General features: G+C 47.5%; 1 protein-coding gene across 2 annotated transcripts in view; it reads right to left on the reverse strand.

Moving 5' to 3' along the window:
* Nucleotides 1-18,850, reverse strand: part of VTCN1 (V-set domain containing T cell activation inhibitor 1) — a 68,016-nt gene extending 49,166 nt beyond the window's left edge. For both annotated transcript variants that reach the window (XM_081815786.1, XM_081815787.1), the window contains exon 1: nucleotides 18,705-18,850. In XM_081815786.1, the coding sequence (XP_081671912.1) occupies nucleotides 18,705-18,736 (32 nt within the window). In that variant the 5' untranslated portion in view covers nucleotides 18,737-18,850. The remainder of the gene's footprint in view (nucleotides 1-18,704) is intronic.
* Between the last annotated feature and the right edge of the window lie 9,037 nt (nucleotides 18,851-27,887).

The following is a 27,887-nucleotide window of genomic DNA, read 5'->3' on the forward strand; positions in this document are numbered from 1 at the left end:
CCCACTGACAGACTACTAGATGATGCTACAAGAACTGAAAAGTAAGATTTATACCTCCACTACGGGGAAGACTCAGTCTTAATGGTCATCCAGAAAATTCGTTTCAGGCAATATTGAACAAGTTAGAGAAACAAGTGACAGACAGAGCTTTGCTGTCCAGGGGTCCAAGCTATCAGAACTTCAAGAGATGGGCGAAAGCAAACTCTATTGGGCAACCCCTAAAGCCCAGGCAGCCCTGGGCTCTTCATGAGCATGACCTTGCGGCATTAGCACAGCTGAAATGGCAACCTGTCCCTCCCACCCCTGACCAACACTCACAATGGGACCAGAGATCAAAGTTAAGTTTCCGTTTGTCCTCCAATCAGGGAAACTGGAGGGAAGTGGTTTTAATTTTAACTTGTGTATACGTTTTTTTTTGTGTGAGTGTTAAGGTTTCGTAATTTTTTGTACTTTGGATTACCTGCTGGTTGGTGGGGCATTAGTGGGTACCACTACCATCTTTCTAATGCTCTGAACACGAGGGAGAAATAGTTGAAGGCCAGGGAGGGAATTACCTTCTTCACTTGGTGCCTTTCTTCGTTGTGTATATAACACCTGTAGGATAATGCCTGGTATGTAGCAAAGGCTCTAAAAATATTATATTCCTTTCCTCTCCCAAGAGGCCAAGGCCCATGTGAAGGAGCAGGGTGATGGTGGATACAAACTGTGTTGTTCTCCAGGCCAAAGGGGTGGAGGGTGGAATCAGGAGAGGAAGGTCTCCTGAGGAGACAGTTAGAAGCAGATTCTGTCGAGTACCAAGAATCCTACCAGGCCTGGGGGAAATGCCTCCCCGATTTTCCCTTGGTCTAGAAACTGATTAGCTTTGTTTCTCACTAGTCTGGATGGAGATGAGAAAAGGAAGTAATGCCAAAGTTCTTAAAGCTGCCCCAGCCACATCTATCTTGACTTAGATTTCAGAAGTCAGGATAAGAAACTAGCCTTGTTAGTTTCATATTTACAATGGCTTCTTAGTTTTTTTCCCCCTTTTCTAGGCATATCTTACCCAAACCAAGGACAGAAACAATCTGTCACATTTCAGTCAAATTCCGGTGGCCACCAGAGCTGAGAAACCCAGGATGGCTGCAGGGATGGGGCAACGTAGACCAGGGGCCCAGAAGACAAGAGGCAGGGATGACTGGTGGGGATGTTGGAACCTCTCCATCCGGCCAGGTTTCCTACTACCCAGTGAAAGCCAGCCCCATTCTCCCAAAGGAGGTTTCCAGGGCCTGCAGAGGAGTCAGACTCTAACAGGGTGGGGGAATCCCCTGGGCATGGAATGCTGCTTCACTACTCCAAAATGGTCTCTGGTTGGGGGGGAGTGATCCTTCCAAAAATGGGAACGGTGGTTTGACATGTGTGAGAGGTCTGAAAGGGGTAGTTTAGATTCATAACTACTTGAATTTCTGGGCTCTGTCAATGGCTCGGAGGGACAATAGGTAACATAACTAAAAGTATAACAGGCCTGTGGACATGTGGCCATGGTAGGTTCCTCTCCATGTGGGAGGTGGATTGGACCTGTTTGGACAGCTGGGTGGGGCATCTCTAGGGTTCTGGGCTCGGCAGCATAAAGTTCAGTTGAGGGCGCCTGGGTGGCTCAGTCGTTAAGCGTCTGCCTTCGGCTCAGGTCATGATCCCAGGGTCCTGGGATCGAGCCCCACGTCGGGCTCCCTGCTCTGCGGGAAGCCTGCTTCTCCCTCTCCCACTCCCCCTGCTTGTGTTCCTGCTCTCACTATGTCTCTCTCTGTCAAATAAATAAATAAAATCTTAAAAAAAAAAAAAATAAGTTCAGTTGAGGCCCTAACTGGTCACAGCACACTTGTCCCCTGCCTCAGCAGTCTTAGAAGAGTAAGCTCATTCTTAGCCGTTCAGTATTTTCCTGACAGTTGTGTAAGGCCAGGTTTTGGGTTGGGGTTAGGGGCTGAGAAAGTGCAATGAGCTATTTATTACAAAGGAAAAGAAGGAAATTGGAGGGGAGATAACGTGCAGAGAATGAGAAGGAAGCTTTAGTGGACAGGGCCCCTTATTTTCCCTTTCCACTCCTAATAGCCGGGGCTGTGTTTGGGCAGATGTGTCCTCCGCGTTCACAGATGCCACGGAGCCGGGGACACACAGTGACACGCATCGGAGTCGCCTTGGACCCAGAACCGGCCCTGTGTCTATACATTCTCGAGGCAGATTCAGAGAGGATTACTATTTAGCTGCTAAGATTTCCGGGCCTCCTTTCAAATACTTAGAAAAGGACCCTTTTCCTAGCCACATTAACCAATTATACACTATTCTCGCAAACCTGTAATCTTTCCATTTCCCCAGGCACTTGGGCAACGAGGGGGCACCTCAGTAGCTTTTGTTCTGAAGCATGAAGTTCCCAGGAAGACACCATATTCTTTGAGCTCCCTTGTAAGCCACATGGACTCCTCATTCTTCGGCTTATGGCCTTCCTCCAGATAATGTTTGAGGGAAAGCGGCGACAATATGTATCAGAAGCTGTCTCCATGTCCTCGCTGTCCCCAGTATGTGTTTCTATCCCGATGCTTGTCACATCAAATTGAAATGATCTGTTTGCACATTTGTGTCTCCCCTGGTCTCCTCTAAACTTCTCAATAACAGGCACTGTCCCTTTTCCTTTTTGCGTAATAGGATGTTAAGTTTAAAATTTCAGCTGGGGTTCCAAGATACAATAGATGCTGCATACCAAAGCAAGATCCCACGCCACTGTGCAGATTTTTAAAAGGGGATCTTTGACAGCCAGGCCCATGATTCCGAGACACCTCAATCAGATGAAGGATATAACAGGGGCTCAGAGTAGGGAGAGAAGATTTGTGAGGTTGTTTCTGAGAATATAACTCCTCCCCGTCACCGATGCACAAAGCACAAAGTTGGCGTGTGCTGGTGACACCATGTGCTAGGCCCTAAATCATGCTGGAGAAATTTAATGTGGTCTAGAACAGGTCAGTGAGAGAGAAAGAGACAGAGACGGGGGTTCAGGTGGGGGGGATGGGGGACAGAAGGAACACAGGGCTGCATTTGGAGGTCATTTGCCCTTGTATGAGGCAAGGAATACAGGAGTTTGTCCAACAGGCCAGATATCCTCAAGTCATGGTGAGTCCTCACCAGAAGGAATACCAGGGGGAGGGGACTTGAGCGTTGAGTCATGTGAGAAGTGCACCTTCCCAGGACCGGGGGCTGAGGAGAGGCCAAGTTTTCATCGGATCCTTCGGAAGTTTTGTCATGTATTTCCCTACTGAATGCACTTTAAAAGGTCAGAGAGAGATAAAAATAAAATTTTGCTTTGATTAGAACCTACTGGTCATGCTGAATCAATATATCAGTCACATTTATTCCCCTGAGTGTCAGACATAGTTCCTGACTCATCCTAGGCATTTGATAAATACCAAACCGAGCTGATCTGATTTTGGAACATATTCTTCTTCTACTGAGCCAAAATATGTCCACGAGGCAGCCCAACTGAATGGCAGTCCATATTTTATTTCAGGGTTCTCTCTCCTCAAATAACCTTTTTGGAAAGACTTTATATGAATAATTAAAATGAGTAGCTAAATATAAATACACATTTAGAAATCAGCTCCTCATTGTTATGCATAAGTATTGTCTAGCTCCAGAGACACGATCTTTTTTTTTTACGTAGGCTCCCCATGGAGCCTCACACGGGGCTCAATCTCATGACTCTGAGATCAAGACCTGAGCCGAGATCAAGAGTCGGACACTTCACTGACTGAGCCACCCAGGTGCGCCTAAAGACATGATCTCATTATAACCTATGGAAAGCCCAAATATCCTGTGGTCTAGTTTTTGACAGTGCCACTATCAAAGAAATACCACCCCAAAAAATCCTCTTTTGCAACTTCTATCCTTCTTATGAGCTTACCCAAGCTTTTCCTTCTTGAAATTTCCCCAGAACTCTCTCTGAAGTCCACTCCCTGGTTTCTTCTCCCCATAACTTTAAGTCCATCCTCACCAGCAAATCCTCTCTCCTCTCTCTTAGACCTTTCCCAGCGTTCTCTGCTTGGCTTACTCCATTGAATTCATCATTATGAGCTGGAGGGTGGGGAGATTTAGCAGAAAACACCCAAGATTTTCCTGAGGGGTTGGGTAGAGAAGGAAGGGGCTGTGAATATTTCATTGTTTCCTCTGTCACTCCATATAAGAGACTCGGCAAAGGGCAACCCTGGGAGTAAGGGGAAGAGGTGACCCTCTGTTTTACTACCTCTGGGGTTTCACTACTCCACAATCTCTCCCATCAGTAGCTTGATAATCAAGTGTGAAATCCTATAAGAAATTTAGCCCTTTGGTTTTGTTACTGATTAAAATGTGTAGTGTAATATTTTATCTCATTAGTCACTGAGACCTGGGTGTAAATGAGTGTATTAGTTACTTTACTGAGAGTAGGGATGGTGGGTAAATTAAGGAGGCTAAGGCATGAAAAAGAAAGCCTTGGAAATGGGAAAAAGTGGGGACATTAGATAGAAAATTTGCCATTTTCTTTATCAAAACATTGGCAAGGGGTTAGTGCTGCTCCTGGAAAAGGCCTAGGCAGACACTATTATTTTGGGAAGTCTAGATGGCTGGTAGGGGTGTGAGTGGGTGCAAACTTTAGGGTTAGGAGAGGGGGACAATTTGTCCATGTGCATCAGAAGGCTTACAATGTACCTAGCAAGCTTCCAACCAGTAATTCTACTTCTAAGAACTCATTCTAAAGAACCAAAGGGATGCATTCCCAAGGATGGCAACTACAGGGTTAGTTAAAATTAACATAGTAATTGTGGGCAAATCACTGAAAGCAGCCTACATGTCCAAGAACAGAGAACTGAGTGAGTGAATTAAGGCTCATTATTAGAGGCAGTACTATGTAGTCATAAAGAATCACATCACCCAAGAATATTTATTTATATGAAACATGTTCCCAAAGCCAGCGAATAGAAAGTAGTTTCTTTTTTAAGATTTTATACATAATCTCCACTCCCAACATAGGGCTTGAACTCACGACCCCGAGATCAAGAGTTGGACGCTCCACCCACTGAGCCAGCCAGGCGTCCTGAAAGTATCTAAAATAATATGCACTGTATGATATCATTTATTAAATATAAATACCGAGGAAAAAGACTGGAAGGACATAGTAATGGGGATTATCCCTCGGTTAGGGATGATAAAGATTTTGATTTTTTTTCTTTTGTGCTTTTCTGTATTTCCCAACGTTTCCACACTAATCCCACTTTGCATATGTAAACAAATAAGGAAAACACATTTTGCAAAGAAAACTCTATTTTCTTTAGGTTTGACCTGTCTTTTAGATGGCGGGCGAACAGGCTTCTTTCAACGTGATGCTGTTAAAACAGAAACAGTTAAAACAGGGGGTCAGTGGTTTACACTGTCAGAGTCAGAGCCGGGACCCAGTGCATACGGACTAGAAGTCATACAGAACTGGTTTGTCTTCAACTTAAGGGAGCAGAAGTGTTCATAACGTGATAGGCTGTTCACACCTGCCCAACATGATGGTTCGAGAAAAACCGCAGTTCCAGGAAGCCCAGGTGGGCAGCACCAGGAGCTCCCAGAATTTTCAGATAAATGAAAAACACTTCCTTCACAGTTTGGCACCTTTGGGGAATGCCAGTGAAAGCCCACCATCTTGCAACTCCCCTCTTTACAGTTGTACTTGCCTTAAGCATAGGAAACGGGGAAGTAGCAGGATCCTCTACACACATATTAAACAGATTCTCTTGTAAGCCCCATATTTTCTGCCTCAGAAAATTAGCATTTACATTCATATAACACCTTTATTGGAATAAACGGAATATATTGGGGTCAGCATTAGGGCAACTATAATTACCTATTTGCTAAATCTAATGAAGTTGAGCATTTTGTTGATCTAGGAATTTGTCTATGAGAAAATGTCAACCTGGAAATATGAGAAAACAGCCAGATTTATCTTTTTTCCTTTTCCAGCTTTGGTCATGGTCAAAAGCTTTCAAAGTTTGTTTGCTTTCAAGATTTTATTTTTAAGTAATCTCTACACCCAGTGTGGGACTTGAACCCACAACCCCAAGATCAAGGGTCATATGCGCCACTGACAGAGCCAGCCAGGTGCCGCAAAAGCTTTCAAAATTTTAGTCTTCTCATACAGTTTAAGCACAGAGGTTTTGGGGGACCTCTTTAAGGAAAAAAGTCCTTCTGGTGCCTCAAAAGGGCCAAGGACCTGATAGCTTTGCAGTTTCAAAACACCTTCTCATACCAATATCCCTCTTTGCTGACACTTACAGTTTTACTTCGAAGGGCTTTTAAAGAAAGGCAGTGGAACATGGCATTTGGGGTCTTGGCACTGAGGCTCCTGGCGAGCTAGGTTCTTGACACAGTATAGCCATCAAGCCTTTGGACCTAAAGAGATTGACCTCATGAGAGTCACCTTGCCACCAGCCTGGGCACCCTGACTTCCCCAGCTGCTGCAACCACTTATTCTTAGCATCAAAAATAAAATAAATTTCTTTCTAAACTAGGAAAGGGTATAGACTTTGGAGGCAGATAGATCTAGACTCTATTTTCGATTCCCTTTGCATATATTATATTCAACAGTTGTGATCATGGTTAAGTAGTGAAATTTATGATCCCCTGCAGAAAGTGTAAGTAATGGGCCTCACAGAGTCCTGCCATTAACCAAAGGCTTCTTGACCTCATCATCTCTCCTCACTCATTTGAAAATCGTTCTCAAAAGTGATTTGATCTCCTCTGCTGGTTTTGTACATCTTCTTGTCTTTCCACCGGACATCTCCCTTCACTTTCTCACAGCACTCTAAGCCTTAATTTACTCAGCTGCAAAATGGGAGGATAAAAGTCAACTTCTTCAATCATTTTTTAAAAAATTTTATGTATTTATTAGAGAGAGAGAGAAAATGAGCAGGGGGGCAGCAGGCAGAGGGAGAAGCACACTCCCACCGAGCAAGCCCAATGCGGGACTTGATCCCAGGACCCTGGAATCATGACCTGAGCCAAAGGCAGATGCTTAACTGACTGGGCCACCCAGGCGTCCCTTCAGTTGTTGAGAAGGTTAAATCTAGCCCATGCTGGTCTCTCCCGATGCCACTCTGGTCCCTGCTCTGCCTTCCCACTCGTCTTCCCTTCCTGCCCCACCTCATAGGCCTTGCACTTTGCGTGGATGTTCTTCCCACTTCTCCTTGCTTCACTAATTCCCATTCAGAAGCCACCTCCTTCGAAAGGTCTCTCCAATCACCAACGCTGGATTAGAAGTTGATTTCAAAGCATTCAGAAACTGGCCTGCAGTGGCATATAGAGTACTGTATGATAATCACATGCTTATTTATCTGCCTCTTCTCATCTGTACTCCGAATGATGTTAGGCCCTACACCTGGTACATGACTGAAACCCTAGGATCTCTGGTGCCAGGTACAAAAGAGATGATCAATAAATATTTGTCAAATTAATCAGTAGTGTATGCAGAACTTGTAGAACCGTATTGACACAGGAAGAACCCAATACTGGAGGCCTTGATTATAAGGTCGTGGGACTGTAAGGTGATCCTACAGGAAGGCCAACACCAGAACTGATATAAGTTGTGGTCTGAGAGATCCAAAATGTGGGGCTACATCCCTAACACGGACAGACCCTTTGAAAGCTGGACCCAACAGGAAATGGACAATAGGACATGTATGACCATTGCTTTTAATACTTCTGCCTATTTTAAAGTCCACAGTGTATGGGTCTTGGTGCTTTTTAAAAGTTATCTTCTTCAAATGGGTGAGACAGCTTCCAATTAAAGATGTAGACATGTCAAGTAATGCAAGAGAGCTCTGTGTTGCCATCAATGTCACTGCCATGATCATCTACTCTGCCTCATCACCTTTGATCCTCAGGGCGGTTTTGGGAGGTCCATGTATTGTCCTTGCTTAACAGGAGAAATTAAGTGACTGGCCTATTACACAGTATAGATTTGGAAAGGGAAGTCGAGTCAGGCCCCTGTGGTTCCAAATCCCACCCTTTTCCCATCTATCATGCAGCTGAAGAGAAGTAGAAACGTCCGTGCCCCTTCCCTTCCCATGGCTCTGAGAGCTCTCCAAATATCACGAAGATCATTTGACTTTTACGGGTAGAAGACACATGAGACGTGAGGATCTGAAAGATGATGTGGCTTGCTCAAGGCTTATCCGTGCTCGCGCTTTCAGCATCCCTAAGTCAAAGGCTTTGTTTTCACTTACATCATGAGAAATCAAAAAGGCTTGTTTTTACCCTTCCTGGCAACTGAGTGTTTGTAGCAATGCCCCTGGCAGGCGAAGCATTTCTTTTGTAAGCCTGCCCACTCTGGGCTGTGTCTTCCATCGCAGGACACGAAACTGCCAGGGCCCCATTTAATGTCACTTAAGTCCCGCCAGGCTACAATTAGCTACTTTAATGAACTCTCTGCTCTCATAGGGAAGCAACACCCTACCTATCAGCTCTCATCCCGCACTTCCCCAGAGTATTAGACAATACCTACCTGCACCTAACACCTGCTAGATGACTACAGGGGCTGACAGATGTCAAAATGCCTAGTGGCTCCACACAGGGTCTGTCACAGTGATGGACATTAGGTTGTATATGAATGAAGGAGAAGCCTGTTAAAGGCTCTCTCAGGGGAAGAACTCCAGACGGTGGGATGGGGGGTGGGAAGGGTGAAAGCACTGAGGACGTAGTCCTGGCCAAGCCCCGTGTCTCACTCTCTTCTACCTGAATCTACCCTGTCCAACAATTTCATTCTCTGTCACGGACATTCGGCTCTGGTGCCTGGAGAGCAACAAATTCAGATCTGGCTACGTGCCCACGTTCTTCATAGAGCATATGTGAGATGGTCCCTGAGGACATCAGCACTGAGACTCCTCCCAGCATCCAGATTAGCTGAACTCACCTCACAGTTGTAAGTGTATTAGATGAGCACCTATGAACTGAGATGATGCTAATACCCGGAAAAGATAACCTAATTAATAATTATAATAATGAGAGGGCAGTCAACATAATACCCATGTTTATTTAGTATCTGTCGTTTGAGGAATATGGGGTGAGCTGTTGATGTCACCTCACGAATCCTCCCTATACTTTACGAGGGAGAAAAGGGCAGAAGTCAGTTACAAAAAAGCCTATTTGGAAGAAGGTTAATCAGGGAAGAATTATTGTATAAGGGGAAGGTCTGAAAAATATGACTTTGGATATCAAAGATGAGCGGGCATTCCCAGGATGGAAAATACCAGCCTGCTCTTTTCCTCCCGTGCATTTGCTCAGTCCCTGATGCTGCTCCCAGGCTCCCACAGTAATGTGCTTTTTTCTATTCATGACTTCTCTTCTGGCCTAATTACTCGGGCCCCTAGATTCCCGAAGTGTGTCCTGATGTTTATGAATAAGTATTATTTTAAAAAGGATTACATTTTCATAACATTGCATCAATCACAATCAGTTTCTTTACCTTTAGGACTTTAATATGCTAATATGCCTAAGTGAATGTCCCAGAAGGGTACATTTTAGGTTGAACCTTTTGAAATTACCATTTCTGTAGGTCGAAAACAATTGAACATTGACAATTTCATATGGTCCAACCTAATAATATTCAACGCTTCCAAATTTGCTGCACTACCGAACTCTTCTGGGGAAAATTTTTTTGCAGTATCAGTGTCTGCCGGCCTCACTTTGGGAACCACTGTCTTAGGTACTTAAACACAGAGATTATTAGGTATTTGAATCGTGCATGTTGCTTGGACTCCATGATGCTCTGATGCGACAGGATAATGGGTTGAGCAGAATGAGAAGCAGGCAGATGGGGGAATCCTGCTAGGCATTGAGGCTGTTTCCAAGAAGGGTGGCCCAATGTGGCCATCCTCCTACACCGCACTTGCTAGTACACGGCTCACCCTAGCATCCTTATGGGACTCTATCCCAACCCTGAAGCTTATGCCAGCCCCTTTAAAGGATAATTGTCCCTATACCGTTATATTTTGTTCCTGGACCCTGAGGCTTTTTAGCAGAGTAGAACCAATCATCAAATATAGGAAATGAATGAAAGGCCTCATACCAGAGCAGGTTCCCCAGAGGAAGACCTGGTTGGTTTTCAATCGTACAGGGAGGCAGGGGAGGGTGTAGCTATCCCCAAACCAGGACCAGGCATAGAGAAGCAGAGGTGAACCCCAAGAGATCATACCAGTATCACAGGGGAAGGGGGAGTGGAATCAGGGGAGTGTAGTATCATGGAAACCAAGAAAAGAGATCAAGAAGTAGGTAGTGGGACATCTGCATTGAATGCTGTTGTGAAAATAGGAACAGAGAAGTCAACATTAGGTTTGGCATTGACAGGAGCAATATCTTGGTATAGTGGGGACAAAATCATGGTTTACAGTAAGGGTCTGCTAAGTGCTTTATATGTATTAATTCACAGTCTTATTATGCAGATTCTAACATCATCCTCATTTTACAGATGAGGAACCCAGGCACGGAGAGAAAAAATAACCTGCCCAAGGCCACATGGCTAGAAAGTGGCAGCCTGGCTCCAGACTGTGCTAGGAACCACATCATACTCCCTCCACGATGCTGCAAACCTCAGAGCAGTAACTCCAGACAGCTCTCTCTTGGCAAGTTTGCGGAGAAGGGAAAAGAGACATGGGGGCATGGGGGCCGGGTCGGCGGGGGGGCGGCTGCTGGAGAGGCTGTAAGGCTTCGAGAGGTTTTCCCCTTGAAGATAGCAAACACTGACTGGGGGCTGCATGCTGACAGGGATACAAGATGAGCAGAGGGAGGACTGCGGATGCTGGCTGGTAGAAGCATTTTCGAGGAGCAGGTGAGATCAGATGGATCCCATGGATCCAGGGCACAGAGGGGTTGCTCTTTGATAGGAGCTGGACTCATCCTCCGTACCAGGAAGGGAGGCAGAGAAAAAGGGCACAGGTGAGTATAGCAGGTAGTTTTGGAAATGGAAAGATGAAGGAGTACCTGTCTGCTGACTCCTCTTTTCTCAGCGAAGGATATAGCAAGACAATCATCTGAGACTGGGGCGGGAGGTGTGTGTGGGCGGGGGTGGGGTGGGGTGGGGGTGGTGACTTGCAAGAGGACTGAAGAGAAGAGAGGTATGAAATGGCCATTTTGGGTGGAGGTGGGGGTGGGAGAGAGCACAATGAGGAGCCCTTAGGAAGCTAAAAGAGACTATTCAATACCCCTAAATTGTATGGATGTTCTCTCCCTTTCTCAAATCTTTCATGGTTTTTATTCTATGAAATTTTTCATTCTAAATCTGCAGAAAAAGAAAGAGGGGAAACTGTCTGCCCTTTCTCCCATTACTGCTGTGCTGGGAGTAGTAGGAATACATTTGGAAGTGATCGGCTAGTAAATCTGAAACGTTCCAGGCAGATGGTTTGGGATTGCGGGAAGCTAATATAAAGGGAAATATGACCTGGGTTTCTACCTGCAGAAACTTCATGTTTTTCCCTTTGTTTTCATCAAGGCCCATCTGTCCCTCTTTAGAACATTTCTTAAGGAGAACTGTGGGATGATAAATGATCCCAGGTGAAATTTATCTCTGTCTGGATTAAATCCTCCTGCTTTCCCCGAGGAATCAAGAGCGCAGAAAGAACGCTATTACAGAGCTTCTGGAACTTGAGAGCACATCAGCATCACCTGGATGGCTTGTTAATACACATTGCCGGGCCCCACCCCCAGGCTGTGATTCAGTGGGTCTTGGGGGGGAGGGCGGTACCAGAAATAATTTGCATTTCTAACAAGCCCAGGTGGGGCTACTGCGGCTGCCGTCAGGAGACTGGCTTGGAGTGTTGTAGAGTGTGTTGCCCCTCGGGTGGCCAGGATTGTTCCCGTATCTCACCAAATGGGGACTAGAAAAGAAGGTATCTCCAGTTGACTGAAACCCCAGAACAATTCAGATGCTGAGGTCTCTTAACCCCAGCTGCCACTGTTGCACTTGTCCTTCCTCTCCCTCCCTCCAAATCACTTTGTTATTCTGTAAAAACAGTGGGAGGGAATAATTGAATAAGAGTAACTCCTACAGAAAGCGCTAACCCTGCCAGGTGCCGCTCTCAACCTCTCTTGCGTGTTAACTCATTTAGTCTCGACAACAACTCTATGAGGTAGGTACTGTTATTAATCCCAATTGACTGGGGAGGAAATGAAGACACAGAGGGGTTCAGTAACGTACTTGAGGTCACCCAGCTAGGAATATGGAGAGCTGGAATATGAACACACGTCAGCTTAATTCTAGTACCAACATCCTTTCTACTTCTTTATATGTCAAAGGTAAATGTGGAGGAAGCTTTGGTCTCTCCGATTGAGGGAGCCTTGTTGTTTGGGTAAATCGTGGTTGGCTGCCATCCAACACTAGGGACACTGAGCAATATAGGATTATTGAAAGACCTCGGTTGTACCCACTTTTTTAAACTGCATAACCTTGGGCAAGTCACACAATTTATTTTCATTGTCTCAGCAATGAATGTCTGAATTTTCAAGTTCTGAAAGTATGTAATTCTCACTGAGATTTAGTCACTTTTTCTTCCTCAGCTCACTCATCTGGAGCTCAGGTAGCTGTGTGCTACTTGAAATAACACAAACCAGGACTGGATAATCCCCAGGCTCCAGCCTGTTCTGGGGACAGCTCCCTCCTCCATGGTTAAGAACCCTGGCAGTCACTTGTCCCAGAGGAAGTGAGTTTTGCCAGTGATGAGATGGGTTTTGCTTCAAGTGGCAGGAGATGAGGCAGAGCTGATTAGAAAGATACTTTTCTAATAACAGTCAGTATGGCGGTCTAGGTGGGAACTAGTTGGTTCCTGCCATTGGCTGGGTAGGAGACATTGAGCAAGTCGTCTTGCCTCAACATTTGCATCTGTGAAATGGAGATAATTAGGAGTGTGGGGCGGTTTAGCTGGTTAACCATTACCTAGTGCTTGGTCAGGTCTCCGTAGCTCCAACTGCCCCCTGGAGGTTGTGGCTCTTGATGTCAGAAGTGCCTGATCAGTAAGATCTACCTGCTGAGCTTGTATACACAGGGATCTCCCCAGCTCACCTCATTTGTCTTCATGCTTGATACTGACAGAGCCAGACATTTATTCTAAACTAGTCATTCTCAGGTTGAGAGATGGATCATGTGTCAGATTCATAAACAATAGAAGGTGAGGTGGACTTGATTTTTTTTTCTTTTTCAAAACAAGAATCTAGAAAACTCTGACTATTCTCCAGACTGTTGTTAGAGTTAACTGTCTTTAGGAGACCCCACTGGCAATTTATCCAAAGTATAGTCTCACGAGAACATCTATTCAAGGGACAGGAGGGTCAGTGGGCTCATGGAGTTGAGGTTAATAAGTTCTTACAGAGAACTAGTCATGTACTGGGCATTGTAGAATTGCAAGTAATAACTCTAGCGATAGCTAATATTTATAGAGCTCTTAGGGTGTGCCAGACATATAATCATTACATGTCATTCACATAACCCTAGGAGTTAGGTACCGCTGTCACCCGATCTTACAGATAGGGAAATTGAGGCTCACAGAGGCTAATTAGCCCGACTAATTCCAGTGGGATAAGTGTTCAAGGTGACAGGAGGATTTGAATCCAGACAGTCTGATCCCAGAGCCCAGATATGTAGCCATGGTGCAACACGGCCTTCATACAACAGTGAACAAGACAAAGGCCAGAACCTCAAGGGGCTAACTCTACGGAGGGAAACAGATGGGCACCAGGAACAGAAATCCATCAACATGGCCAACCACGAACATAAAAGGAGGAATTGATTGCAACCAGAAAGATCCAGGAAGACTTCAAAGTGGAGACACCATTTGAGCTGAATGTTGCAAGAGGGGAGTGGCATTGTAAGAGGTGGAAATGGGGAAAGAGTGCCAGGCTCAGAAGATGATGTACTTCTGATGGGGGCAGGAACACAGGTGCCACCTATTTAAGTCTTTCTTCTAATGTGCAGTTTTATCTCATTTTCTTTTTTTTTTTTTTATTTGCGAGAGAGAATGAGAGACAGAGAGCATGAGAGGGAGGAGGGTCAGAGGGAGAAGCAGACTCTCTGCTGAGCAGGGAGCCCGATGCGGGACTCGATCCCGGGACTCCAGGATCATGACCTGAGCCGAAGGCAGTCGCTTAACCAACTGAGCCACCCAGGCGCCCCTTATCTCATTTTCTAACCTCCTATCCTGTTCATGGGGGATGGGCCCTGAAGCCTTAGATTTTGTAGGCTCAGAGAGTCTGAAAGTTGGGCCCATCTCATACCTCAGTGGGGTTGCAAGTATCATCATGACCCGTGCTGAGATGCTCTCCACGCCAGCCCTTGCGTGATTTTCTCATCAGGCAAACTTTCATTGTGTTGCCAAGCACTGTCTTCTCTGGCCATTAATGTCTGCTATGTTTGAGCCAGCCACCAGCTTGAAAACATGGGACAATGGGAAGCAAGACTGCAGAGCAAAGCTCCTGGAGCTGCTCTTGTTCTAGCCTCCCTCATTTTGTGTTTCATGTACCTTCTTCTGGTAAAAAGATGCCTGTTCTTTCTCCACCCAGTAATTTCCTTCCTTTGACATGTCTTCATTAATCCCATCGTAGCTGGTGATTTCCCCCAGTCTTAAATGCTCCAAAGAACTCACTTGAGATAGAAGAGTCAGAATAAGAATAGATGAAGGATCCAGAGAAAAGGAAGGAAGGAAAGAAGGGCGGGGGGGAGAGGAGGATGAAGGGAGGGAAAGCAGAATAAAAATTTGAAATCTGTGTGAGCTGGGCCTCATTTCTGCTGTAGTCGTGTCTCTGTTTTCAGGAAGGAGAGCTACCAGATGTTACAGCTATCTGGTGTTCTCTGCTGACTGTGCACCCATGAGTCCTTCTTCAGGCTGGACTCAGAGCCATCCCTGTCCCTTCTTGGCCTCATTTGGGTGCACGATCTCCTTGGCAGTATGTTCTCTTCATTTTCTGGGCAACACCAGCTGAAATGCTGCATAGGCCATATTTTTATCTGGAGTGGATCTCTCTATCAGCACCAGACCTTACTGAGCCTGAATGACACCCCTTCCAGCCCTGGGACCTCTCTGAAACTTTGCTCTGTTGACATCCCTGAGACTTGTCTATCCTGCTCTCTTCCTACCTCTCCCACCATGTACTCCCAGCTCTTTCTTTGACTCATCTTCCTCTGCCCGCCCTTGAAAGTTGGTTTTCTTTAGCTTGCCATCCCTGCCTCCTTGCCCCTCTGTATGTGTTTTCCTTAGAAGACATCCCAAGTGATCATTCCCTGCCTATGAGTCAATGACTCTCAATTGCTATCTCCAGGCCTGACTTCTCCCAGTTTCAGCCTCATGCCTTCCACTGCCTGTTGAGCATCTGCAACTGGAGGTCCCAGGGGAACCTCAAATTCATCATGTACCAGAGTTAACTAACTCCCATCTCTCCTCACTCTTCCCTATTCACTCTGTCCAATGCAGAAACATGGGGCATTCCAGGCTCCTTCCTTTGCCTCATCTACTCCTACTCTGCACCACCCTAACTCCCCCTCTATTGATTTATCATATATTACTGATTTTCAGTTCTAAACGTTTCTGGAATTGGTTTTCCCCTCTAGATCCCCGCTATCATTCTCTACTTCAGGTCCTCATTATTCCTTATACTTCTGACCACAACTGTTTCCCTACTGTTTCTCCTGGCCTCCAGGCTCAATGCCCTCCTATCCATCCTCCATGCTACCGTGGGAGTAACCCACCTAAGACGAAAACCACCAAGATTCCCCTGCTTGAGAGCCTTCATTGGCTCCTCATCACAACAACAAATTCCTAACTTGGAGCCTGGTAGATAAAGCCTAGCATGACCTGGCTCTGATTCTCCTGCCTCATCCCACTCCCTCCCTCATGCTTCATACTCTGATGATGATAGGAGAGTAGCTTGTAGCTTTCCAACACCCCATGCTGGTTCATGAGTTCTATTCTATTCTTTTCTCTGCACAGGGTGTCCTTCCCACCCTTCTTCACCTGGATCACACTAACTCATCCTTCAAGACTTAACCCAGCCATCCAGCCATCGCCTGGCTCAGGAAACCTTCCCCAAAGCCTTAGGTTAAGGAAGTGTTGCTGTTGCCTCCTGCTCTTATTATCTCTTGACCTATGAAGAGCAGGTTGGAATGATCTGTTTGAGAGTCCTCCTTCATTAGGCTATAATCTCATCAATGTCTTAGCTGCTTTTGCCCCAGTGCCCAGTCCAATGCCCAGCATATAGTAGGTACTCAGTTAATGTTGTTGACCAGAACATAACCTCGTTGAGCAGGGGTCATGACTTTTCTGCCCTTGGACTCCCAGCAGGTACTCAACAAATGTTCCATGGGCAAATGCTGTTCCCGTTGACAGCTATAATGGGAGGAGGGGAGGAAAATTCTGATCACACAGTACTTAAATAGCCCAAGGAGGTCAGGCACAGTAGAAACCGCACATCGGTATTCCATCCCTGAGTGGCCTGCATCTTTGAGCATGAGATTGGAAGGTATTAAGCTCTCTGGTAATTATTTAAGGAAGTAATCCACCACCAGGCCTGCAGAGGATGGGCAGGCCCTCTCATAAGCTCTCCCACATCACCAGCAGTCATGATCGCCTCAATAAAAGGAATTATTATGAATTAAGACAATTATGGCAAAGAAAGAGGGTTTGTTAGGGCCAAAAGTAGACACGGGGTTCCCCCAGGTGGGCTCCCATGGCTCCCTGGGATGAATTCTCCAGACCCTGCTTCCCACCCAGCCCGCCCATTGACCCTCTTCCCGGTGGTCTCTTTGTCACAAAAGCTCTGCTGTTCTGTGCCTTGTCACTGCTTTTGCCACTGCAGAGCATGAATAGCTAATGAGGCATGCTGGGGCCACGGAGAGGAGCCTCTGTGGATTCCATTTGGTCTCTAAAGGGTGGGGGAGTATGCATTTTGAACACCCACTTCCTGCTAATCCTCCCACCAAACCAGTCGGGCTGGTTGTAATGTATTATTAGAAAGCCCACACATCCATCTTTGGAACAACAGAATCACTTCTGTTGCATGAGTGTTTCACATCTATGGAACCAGAATGGAGGAATGGGGGTGGGGGGGGCGGGGGGAGCTGGGACAGGCAGGTCAGGGAGGGGGGTGGGGGGGCGCAAGCCTGGCCCAGAGGAGAGAGCTTGGGTTTCAGAGTTAGGTAGAGTGGATTTAAACGCTGCCCTGCCCCCTGCACGCTGTGTGGCCTTGAGCACATGACTTAACTTCTCTGAGGTGATAATGAACTCTCACAGGCTCTGGCAAGGATTAAAGGAGATTTCTGTGTGGCACCTAGCCCAGGGCATGGAGATAGAAGGTGCTAGCAAAACACCAGTTCCTCTGACGTCGGTGCTTCCTGGGGTGTTCTTGCAGGGCAGGAAACCCCAGTGCATGCCCCCCTCTACCTGCTGCTTCTCCTGGGAGCGGTGTCCTTGTCAGAAGGGGAGTGCTGCCCTACACCCTTACTGGCCACGCAGGGGCCCCCCCACCCCCCCAACCCCTGCAGCAGGACTAGTTATTCCAGACAGACACGAGGGAGGGAGCTGTCATTTTGTTTGAAGGGAGAGAATTTTCCAGGCTGCCCCTGGGAAGTAATGTTCCTCAGCCTCTTGACAAACTTCACTGTTAAGCTGAGCTTTCTTTTCCTCCCTCTTTCCCTTCTTTTCCTCTCTGCGGAAAAGACACCTAGAAATTAAGAGAACTGGTCTCGCAAACAACCCCTAGAACCGACAGGTACCAGCCTTCCTGCCTTCCTAAACACCATCATGAGTTGTGACCGATACTGAATCACCAACCCTCTCCGGGAAAACCCTTCACTTTCCATCTCTTTCTTTGCAGAAAGGGAAGTGATGTCCTGAGGGGAAAGGAGGCAACTAGAGGCCGCTAAGTGAGAGGAGCAAAATGTCAGGGCTAGGCTTTCTTCTTTCTTCATGTATGGGGGCCCCTCCTCTCAGCTCTGGGCTCTCCATCCTGTCAGCTCTACTTGCCTTCTGCATTTGTGCCTCCCAAGCTCTTCCTTCCAGTGTCCTTCCCTGCTCCGCCCCAGCCCCCAGGGTGAGCAGACTGGGGGGGGGGAGGGGGGAGGGTTTAGCAAATCCCTGCTTTCTCAGCAGCAGCTGCAGGAGTCTCCTCTCCAGGGAGCCCCCAGGAGAATGAGGGACCCCCTCCTGGAGCTGGGATGGAGGGAGGGTGTTGGTGTGGGTTACACAGCAGTACTGGGAAGTCACACCCCCAGAGAAGGGTCAGAACAGGCTCACCTGCTTCATCCCAGGGACCGTATAGTGGGGCCCCCCTGCATCCCACCCATCATCAGTCACTGGTGCCTTCCATTCCCAGCACGCAGCTCCATGCCGCCCTGCTCGGTGCGCCCCAAGAACCTCGATGTCTCGGGATGCTCTCGGCCTGGCGCACGCAATCCCCTGACCCAGAGCTGCCCGGGGCAGGTGGCAGCCCTCCATGGCAGAAAACCAGCCTGACCCCGAGTGGCTGGGCTGCGACGCTCGGTCAAGTCCGGCTGGGCTCTGCGCCGGCCGGGCTCCTTGCCAGCCCAGGGCTGGGTCAGACGAGGGCACAGGGAGCCCACGAGTCCTCGGCACCTCCCCCAAAGCCCTCACCCCTGTTCCCTTCCCCGGCCAAGCTAGGGAAGAGTACACTACCTCCAGAAGATGATCTGCCCCAGGGAAGCCATGGCGAGGGGAAGGGTCCCTTCCCGCGGCGTGTTGGGTGCTGGGGGACGCGGAGCTGCGGCCACCCTCCCGGCGCCGTGACTCACAGCCAGCGCCCGCCGGCCGGCCTTAAATACGGTGCTGGGGCCGGGAGTGGGGCGGCGGCAGCGGCCGGCTCAGGTATGAGGAAGCAGGGCTGCCGGGCAGAAGTCCCCGCAGGCACGGAGGCTGCCCGCTCCCAGCCAGCCGGGGAGGCCGGGCTCGCAGAGCTGCCTTTCCGGGCCTCGACCAGGCCAGAGGGCGGAGGCCACAGCGGACCGGGGCGGGGGTCGGGGGGTGGGGTGGGGGGCTTGCTTCAGGGTCTGGATGCAGCGCACGTCTTTTCCTCCTGCCTCTGGAAGGCAGCAGCAGGGATGGCGATTTAATCTCCAAATAAGAAAGGCCTGGAACAGCTCAAAGTGTCAGGGCATGTGCCAGGAAGCGAGGAGGCTGGAGTCCCTCCCTCTGGGGGCAGTGGATGCTCAGACAGAGGCTGGTCACCACCGGTGTGGTATCTGGGGGGGGGGGGACCTCAGGAGGGCTGTGAGCCCAGATGACAAGAGTGCTGAGTTTGTCACCGAGGATGGAGCTGGCCCTGGGCCCCTGAGACAGTCCAGCCGGGTGGGCAGACCTCTTCAGGCTTCTTCTCAGCGAAAGGGGGACACCTGCCCACCCCACCACGACTTTCACAGCCCTGAGACACACTGACTGGCATTCCCCAGAAGCTAGTGCTGTCGGGTGAGTGGGTGAGAAAAACTGATCTCTGACATTTTACCCAGCACTCCGATTTCCAAGGAGGCAGGAAGTTCTTCGGGCATAAAGCTCTTTCTCTTGCTCTCCTCCTGTTGCTTCGTCCATACCCTCCGTACCCCGGAGGAGGGCCCTGGAGGGTAAACATCCAGCCTGCCTGACTGCTGATTTTGGGGTAAAGCGCCCCAGGATTTCAGCAGCGTGATTCCCGTGTTGGTGTGTGGGCTGCTGGAACAAGCAGGGAGGATGCCAGGACAGGAAGGCAGAACCAGGTGGGGGTGGGGGGAGACAACAGGGGAGACGGTCGTTTAGCAGTGGAGAGATCTTTAGAGTCACCCAGAGACAGGTCCACATTCTGGGTTCTTATTTATTTTTAGTAGTCTCTACACCCCACGTGGGGCTTGAACTCGCGACCCCGAGATCAAGAGTTGTGTGCTCTTCCGACTAAACCACCAGGCGCCCCCGCCTCCTGAGTTCTTAATTAATCATGCAACTCTGGGCAAATTACCTTTCTGCAAGGCATCTTGATTGGAGTGAGGAGTCCATGAGAGGGGGTCCATGTGCCTTCCCTTTCCCCAGTGGAAATAAAGGGAACACCTGGGACCTAGGAAGTGCCTGAGCTACCTAGCGTTTCCCGGGTCTGGGCAGCTGGGGTAAGTGAGAGCAGTGATTTCCACAATTCCTATACAACTGACCCCACCCCGAAGGCACAAGGTTTCTGCCCGACTCCTCAAAAAGCCTTAAAAAGAGCTGCCTCACCTCAAACACCCTGGAGCAGGGCCACTGCGTCTGTGTCCTCCAGCCACCCATCATCGCTACAGGATGGGCTAAGAAGGCCCTGCCGGAAAAAGCAAGAGGGCCCACTGAAATGCCCCTGCGGGAGAGAGAAAGTGACCAAGGGGCAGCTTCTGTTTGGGGGATGGCTGGAGGACCCCCCCAGCCACGAGGGCAAGCACTAACAGGCAGGGGGCTAGAGCTGAAGGCATTCTGCTGCCTCCCAGAAGTCGAGAGACATTGCTCTGCTTCTGACTCTAAAACCTGAAAAGCAATGCACATAAAATAATGCGACAATCATTGCAAAGCAACAGACCAATATTGCAAGACAGTAGAACAACATAAATTCGTCTGTGTGGTGTGTGAGTGTGTGTGTGTGTGTGTGTGAAAGAGAGAGAGAGAGAGAGAGAGACTTTGAGACATTGATCTCTCCAGGATTCAAGAGCCTCTCTTAACATTTTCTTCTCTGAGAAATGCCGAAGCCTCTCGCTCTGTCCTGTGCCCAGGCCATCTTTCTGTACTTCTCCTATAAGCAGTGGGGTTCTCTGTGATTCTGGCCTCGGCCTCCTCTTCTCAGAGCACACGTGTTCCTGGGGGGACCTCGGCTGTCCTCTGCTTCAACTGCCCCTGTGTCTGAAGATGCCATCATCTGGATCCCTCCCGCTCCTGTGTGAGCTCCAGCCCCACACGTCCAGGTGCTTAGTGGGCATCTCCACTCATTGTTCTACAGGGACCATGAACACGTCCCAGCTGGAACCCAACATGGCCAAGCTCGAATGCACCATCTTCCATCTCCTACCCCACTGCTCCTCCTGAGTTATACCTCTTGCAAAGCAGCGGCATCACCTGCCAGGTGGCCAAGTCAGAAACCTGAAAGCCACCCTCTCCTCTTCCCTCAGCCCCTACATCCATCTCCCCCCAGGTCTCCCGACTCTTCCTTCCTGTATTCGTTTGCTCGGGTTGCCATAGTGAAGTACTACAGATGGGGTGGCTGAAACAATAGAAATCTATTATCGCATGATTCTGGAGGCTGGAAACTGAGACACTGTATCAGCAGGATTGGTTTCTTCTGAGGCCACTCTCCTTGGTTTGTGGAGAGCTGTCTTCTCCCTGGGTCTTCACGTGGTCTTCCTTCTGTAAGCCTCCGTGTCCTAATCTTACAAGCACAACAATCGTATAGGATTCGAGCTCACCCTAATGACCTTTAACTTTATCACATCTTTAAAGACCTTCTCCCCAAACACAGTCACATTTTGAGGTACCAGAGGTTAGGACGTCAACACATGATTTTTTTCAGGGGAGAACACAATTCAGCCTATAACACTGCTTTATGGCTTCCTGTCCACCCCTTTCTCTCTGTCCTCAGTAGTATTACCTAAATTTAATCCCTCATAATTTCCCATTTGAAGTGAATTTTAAACAGTCTCTTAATTGTCACTGTCTTACCCCCAGACTGCCCCTGTATGTGGCGATCTACCCACCTCTGCTAGAATGATCTTTCTAAAATGCAAATCCAACCGGAACACTTGCCAGGTTAAAATGATCAGTGGTTCACCAGTAGCTGGGGTCTGGCCTCTGCCCACCTCTCCAGACTTTGCTACTTTGCTCTCACCTTCCCCCTGCTCACTCTGCATACCAGGCATTCTGAGTTGCTTTGGGTTTCTCCAAATGCCACATTCCCCCAAGCCACTCTGCCTTTGTGCATGCAGCTCTGTCTGCCTGGAATCCACCCCCTGCTTTTTCTTGTTTGATAGAAATTCTGTGGGAAACTTCCCCCGACTGCTTCAATCTAGCAGGTGCCAGGCTTGGGGCTCCCATGTGAGCCTCGTGCTTGCGTCTATGTTCTGGAATTGTGACTGTTGACTCGACTGACTCCTGCACTAGATGCTCCTTAAAAATAGAAAAGGCATCTTAGTCATTTTTTGCATTTCACCCCGGTATTAGGCATGCACCGCATAAGAGACCATTACATGTTTGTTGAAAAAAATGCACATTTTTCTTTCACAGCACACAATGATAGTGCTATCTCCTGTTTATGCATCTATCTCATCACTAGTCTGTGAGCAGCTCGGGGATAAAAACTATGCCTCATTCATCTTTGTGTCGCTGGGTCCTAACACCGTGCCAGACACATAAAAAGGATATGGTAATGTTTGATGGATGGGTGAGCAGGGATCAACTTGGGGTGCGATCCATCAAACCCTTTCTGGAGGAGATGTCTTGGGAGATGGACCAACACTATACGGAGCAGGAGAGAACACATTGCTTGCATTTGAGATAGAGGAACAATTTAGAATTAGCACAGAAGGAAAGCAGATGTGTGAAACAAAGACAAAAGCTGTTTTCTCCTTGTTGATCTTGGGGAGAGAGACACAGAGACCAAGACCAACTTCATGTCTCTCGAATCAAAAGTTTTTCTCATTAATTTTTTAAAAAATTCGTTAAACAGCCCAGTCTTTCAAAACTCTCTTTTCTCATTGAGTATCTGCACATTTCCCTGGGCACCTAGCTTAAAGTTTCTCCTGGCTGATAGAAGACCCACTGATGGCTTTGTACTTTCCAGAAAGGCCATGAGCTCACACGATCCTTACCATAACCCTATGGGGTGAGATTTACAAATGGGAAACTGAGGCTCAGAGATTAAGGGATTTGACCGAGGTCCATAATTTGAGTTTCCCCAGGCCCACTCGCCCGTGTGTATAGATGGGATCACAGTAATGAGAGTAATAAAGATATCACTACCTTCTACAGCAGAAGCTCCAGCTGTCTGCAAATTTTACCTTGGAGAATCTCTGCACCTTTTACAAAGTTCTCAGAAAAGCAAAGCGTGGAAGATTCTCTTTTTTTTATTGTTATGTTAATCACCATACATTACATCATTTGTTTTAGATGTAGTGAAAGCGTGGAAGATTCTTACAGTGAAAGACCCCCAAGGAATCATGGCTTTGTGGATCTAAGCCCTTGTGCAATCCCGTCCCACACCGGCTCTGGGCTTGGCCACCAGGACATTAGCAAGTGTGATGTAAGCAGAGGCCTGAGAAGGGCTAATGCATCAGCACTTGCCTTCTCTGGCTGCTGAGGACTCTTCTGCTAGCTTGTGATAAAGCCTGTGGAGCAGAGGAAAGCCAAACCAGCTGACATTCCCTACGTCAACCAGGCCCCCTTAGACCAGCCAGCTTGTTACCGCCACGTGAATGACCTTGGGTGACTAGAAGAATCACCCAGCTGAGCCCAGCCCAAATTACTGACCCCCATAATCATGAACAAATAAAATGCTTGTGATTTCAAGCCACAGTTTGGGGGTGGTTTGTTACATCAGCGATAGGCTGATGTCTTTCGTTTTATTCTGCTCTGTGTTTCTTTGTGGTGATCGCTGCCTCTGGAGTCCCTTCCGATGTCCTCTCACTGTGGTTACTACTTCCGGGGCCTGTGGAGTCAATCTGATGTCAATAGCAAAAACGGTATCTTTCTTCCAAATTGGAGTGGTGTTCCATGGAGCACCTGGTATGCTGAGTCATGTCTCTCTCTCTCTCTCTCTCACCACACACACACACACACACACACACACACACGCACTGATGCCTCAGGTTTAACATACAGAAGTTTGTAGTTGAATGTGCCATCAGGAGAGAAATAAAGAGGGGCCCTCAGCTGCCCAAAGCCACTCTTACACCCATACCTCTGGGCCTATTCACGCCTATTTCAGGCTTTCTCTTATACACCAGTATACTCTAAGACCTGTTGTGACAGACACCTTGCGGTTAGCAGGGCTTTGGAATCTTATGATATTCTGCTGGAGGTGAAGAGATCTCATAATGCTCCGCAGAGCTGGGGAAAGCAGCTAATGCAGTCTTAATATAGCAAACTTCAAAAAGGATAATTGAAGGGGATGCTGACATCTGGTAAAATATTAAGGAGCTATCATTTTGTTTGAGACTTGGACTTTCTCTTGTTAGTGGCTAGTGCTGTCTTATTAGTAAAGGGCCGATTGCTTTCTTGCTGGGCAGGCTAGGGACCAGGATCCCCGCGGATGCCGTGCTGGCTCTCTGTGCCCCCTTCCTCATCATTCAGCAAAGCCCCCGTTTTCCTGGCAAGGGCCCAACGTGCTGGAGCCCGGCCGCATATCCTGGCCAGCTGAGTCCAAATTCAGTACTGCTCCCCACCCCACGTTCATGGACAGCATTGCGAGCTGGTCACGGATTTCTTTCCTGCTCGTCTGCTGGGGCACCAGAAACCCTTTCAAAAGAGCATCCAGGAGGCCCCTCCCAAGCAACTGGAGATGTTCCCTGTATTTGTTTGCTCGGGCTGCCATCCCCGAGAACCAGGGGCTCGTGAAGCAGACACTTACCATCTCACGGTCCTGGAGGCTGGAAGTCCGACACTAAGGTGTTGGCAGGGTCGGTTCCTTCATGGGCTCTGAAGGAGGGGTCTGTTCCAAGCCTCCCTCCTTGGCTTGTGGATGGCTGGCTTTTCTCTGTGCATTCACATCATCTTCCCTCTGTACATGTGTGTGTCCAAATTTCCCGTTTTGTAAGGATACCAGTCATATTGGATCAGGACTCATCCTAATGAGCTCATTTTAACTTGAGTATCTCTGTAAAGACCTCAGCTCTGAATAAGGTAACATTCTGAGGTACCGGGGGTGGGGGTTAGTACTCCAACATATTTCTTTTAAGGGAGGCATAATTCAACTTATAACAGTCCCCTAGGTGAGGCCCACTGGTCCTCCCTTTCTGTCCTTTGTTGCTCTAGACTACACTTGTTCCCTCTGATCTGAGCAGGATACAAGATCTGGGGACCAAATGCCTCTGGCAGGTATAACCACAGGCTAGCAGTGATGTTCCTGTGCTAGCTGGTGAGACGGGGTCCCCAGCCTGCTTCAGGCTCCATGTGTGTTTCTTTCCAGAGCTGTACATTAGCAGAAAGGACAATTTTGAAAGACTGAAATGTTGTAAATGTTGTTCCCAAATATTTGCTGTCCCTCCTCAGGGGAAGATCTCATTGGCATCATGATTGGTTGTGCAACTTGTTTTAGCCAATGAAGTGAGAGTGGAAGGGATGTGTGTGACTTCCAAGAGGAGGCTGGAAGAGGCAGTCTGTGTTTGCTCATGGTCTCTCTCCTGTGCAAGACTGGGAATGTTCTAGATGGAGGATGGTTCATCAGTCTGGGCCCCAGAGTAAAGTTGATGTGGAGCAGAGCTCATGCCAAACCCTGATGGACATGTAGCATGAAATAAATTTTTCTTGTTAAAAGCCACTAAGATTAGGATTTGCTTGTAATTGGGTATAACTTTTTCTATCCTGACTGATACAACAACCTTCCAAATTGAGGAGGACTCTTTGTTAGTTAAGAATATAAATGTGGGGGCCCTGGGTGGCTCAGTCAGTTAAACATCCAACTCTTGATTTTGGCTAAGGTCACCATCTCAGGATTGTGAGATCAAGCCCTATGTTGAGCTCCACACTGGGCGTGGAGCCTGCTTGAGATTCTCTCTCTCCCTCTCCCTCTTGCCCCCACTTACACTCTCTCTCTTAAAAAAAAAAAAATATATATATATATATATGTATATGTATATATATATGTAAAAATGTGGAGTAAACACAAGGATAAATTTCAAATGAATCAAAGTTTAAATGTAAGCAATGAAGTCATAAAAGAAGAAAATAGGGATTACCTTTATAATCTTAGAGTGGGGAAGGGCTTTCTACCTATGACTCAAGATTCAGAATCCATGAAATTGTATTATATAAAAATTAAAAACTGTATAGAAAAACAAACTGACAAATAGTAACACCAAGATAAAGAACCAAAACCCAAAACAAACAAATCCCATAAGTGTGGTATATTATTTGCAAAATGGCCATAAATTTCTTCCCTTTATTTATTTTTAAAGATATATTATTATTTTTTAAAGATTTTATTTATTTATGAGAGAGAGAGAAAGAGAGAGAGAGAATGAGCGGGGAGAGGGGCAAGGGGAGAGGAACAAAGGGAGAGGGGAAAGCAGGCTCCCCACTGAGCAGGGAGCCCATCACCGGGCTCGATCCACGGACCCTGAGATCATGACCTGAGCCAAAGGCCAATGCTTAACTGACGGAGCCACCCAGGAGCCCCTATTTTTAAAGATTTATTTTATTTATTTTAGAGAGAGAGAGAGAGAGCACAACTGGGAGGGGCAGAAGAAGAGGGAGAGAGAATCTCAAGCAGATGCCACAGTGAGCATGGACCCTGACATGGGGCTTGATCCCACAACTTTGAGATCAGGACCTGAGCCGAAACCAAGATTTGGACACTTAACTGATTGTGCCACCCAGGTGCCCCAAATTTCTTCCCTTTATTCACACCCCTGGGTATTGCTTTCCTACCCTGACTCTAGCCTTAGCCATGTTACTTGCTTTGACCATTGGGACAATAACAAATGTGACACAAGCAGAAACTTAAAAATACCTGGGCATTGGTGCTTGCTCTCTTGCTATGTTTTAGAACCTGTGACCACCATGAATACGAGGTTAGCCTGCTGAATGGCTAGTGATCTCCATTATCTCTACTGACAGTCAACCACCAGACCTGTGATTGAGGCCATCAACCACTGGGTGACCTTAAAGCGTAGGTGAACCCAGCTGACACCTCGTGGAACAGACATCAGTGGTCTCAGCTGAGGCCAGACCATAACATTATGAGTAAATAAATGCCTGTTGTGTTAAGCCAATATGTTTTGGGATGGTTTCTTACACACACACACAGACACACACACACACACAGACACACACACACACACAAAACTGATGCTATAAGCAAGATCGAAAGGCAAATGACAAATTGAGAAAGTTATTTGCAACTCATACTACAAATGAAGGGCTTCTATTTCTAAAATATTCCTTACAGAAGTTTCCTTATTATAAATATAGAAGTTCAACTACCCAATGGAAAAGGGGCAAAGGATACGAACATACGGTTTATAGTAAATAAAATACAAATAGCTTTTAAAATACCTGCTTCAACTCATTTATAATAAGATCAATTCAAATTAAAACTACAGTGAGATGCTGTTTTCATCTGTCAGCTTGGCAACAGTACAAGGATTTGACAACAAGGGTTGTCAAGGGTTTGGGTAAACAGGCACCCTCAGGCTTTGCAAGCAGGAGTATAATCCAACAGAGGGTAGTTTGGCAGGTTGCTATTCAGGTTGATTAGATTAGGCAAATGGAAATTGGTTAACTTGAGGGAAAACACAAAGCCACGTTGGAACCTCAAGCTGAAACCATGGTTTCAAGTCACTATTTGTCACTCTCTGATATCACCACCGTAGAGTATTTTCTTTTTTCCATCAGAACCAAGGCTAATGACCTCTGCTGGAGCCTTGTAAATTGTTCTCTTACCCCAACAATAATGCCCATAGTTTATTTCTCCACTTGCTATTCGGGAGCTACAGGAAAACAGACCCCAAGCTGACTCAAGTGATGTCATTCCTCTTTGCAGTGGTAACAGTTAGGTGAGAGTGTCCGCTTGACCCCGCAACTGGGTTGGCCAGTGACTCCCATTGTATTAATTAAAGAAGGGGGAAGCAGGCAACATATAAGGGGCTCTGGCCAAATATTTAGGCAGTCGTT

This window comes from Leptonychotes weddellii, chromosome 4 (genome assembly GCF_054177405.1).
Source record: "Leptonychotes weddellii isolate Sample4059 chromosome 4, ASM5417740v2, whole genome shotgun sequence".
NCBI classification, from domain to species: Eukaryota; Metazoa; Chordata; class Mammalia; order Carnivora; family Phocidae; genus Leptonychotes; species Leptonychotes weddellii.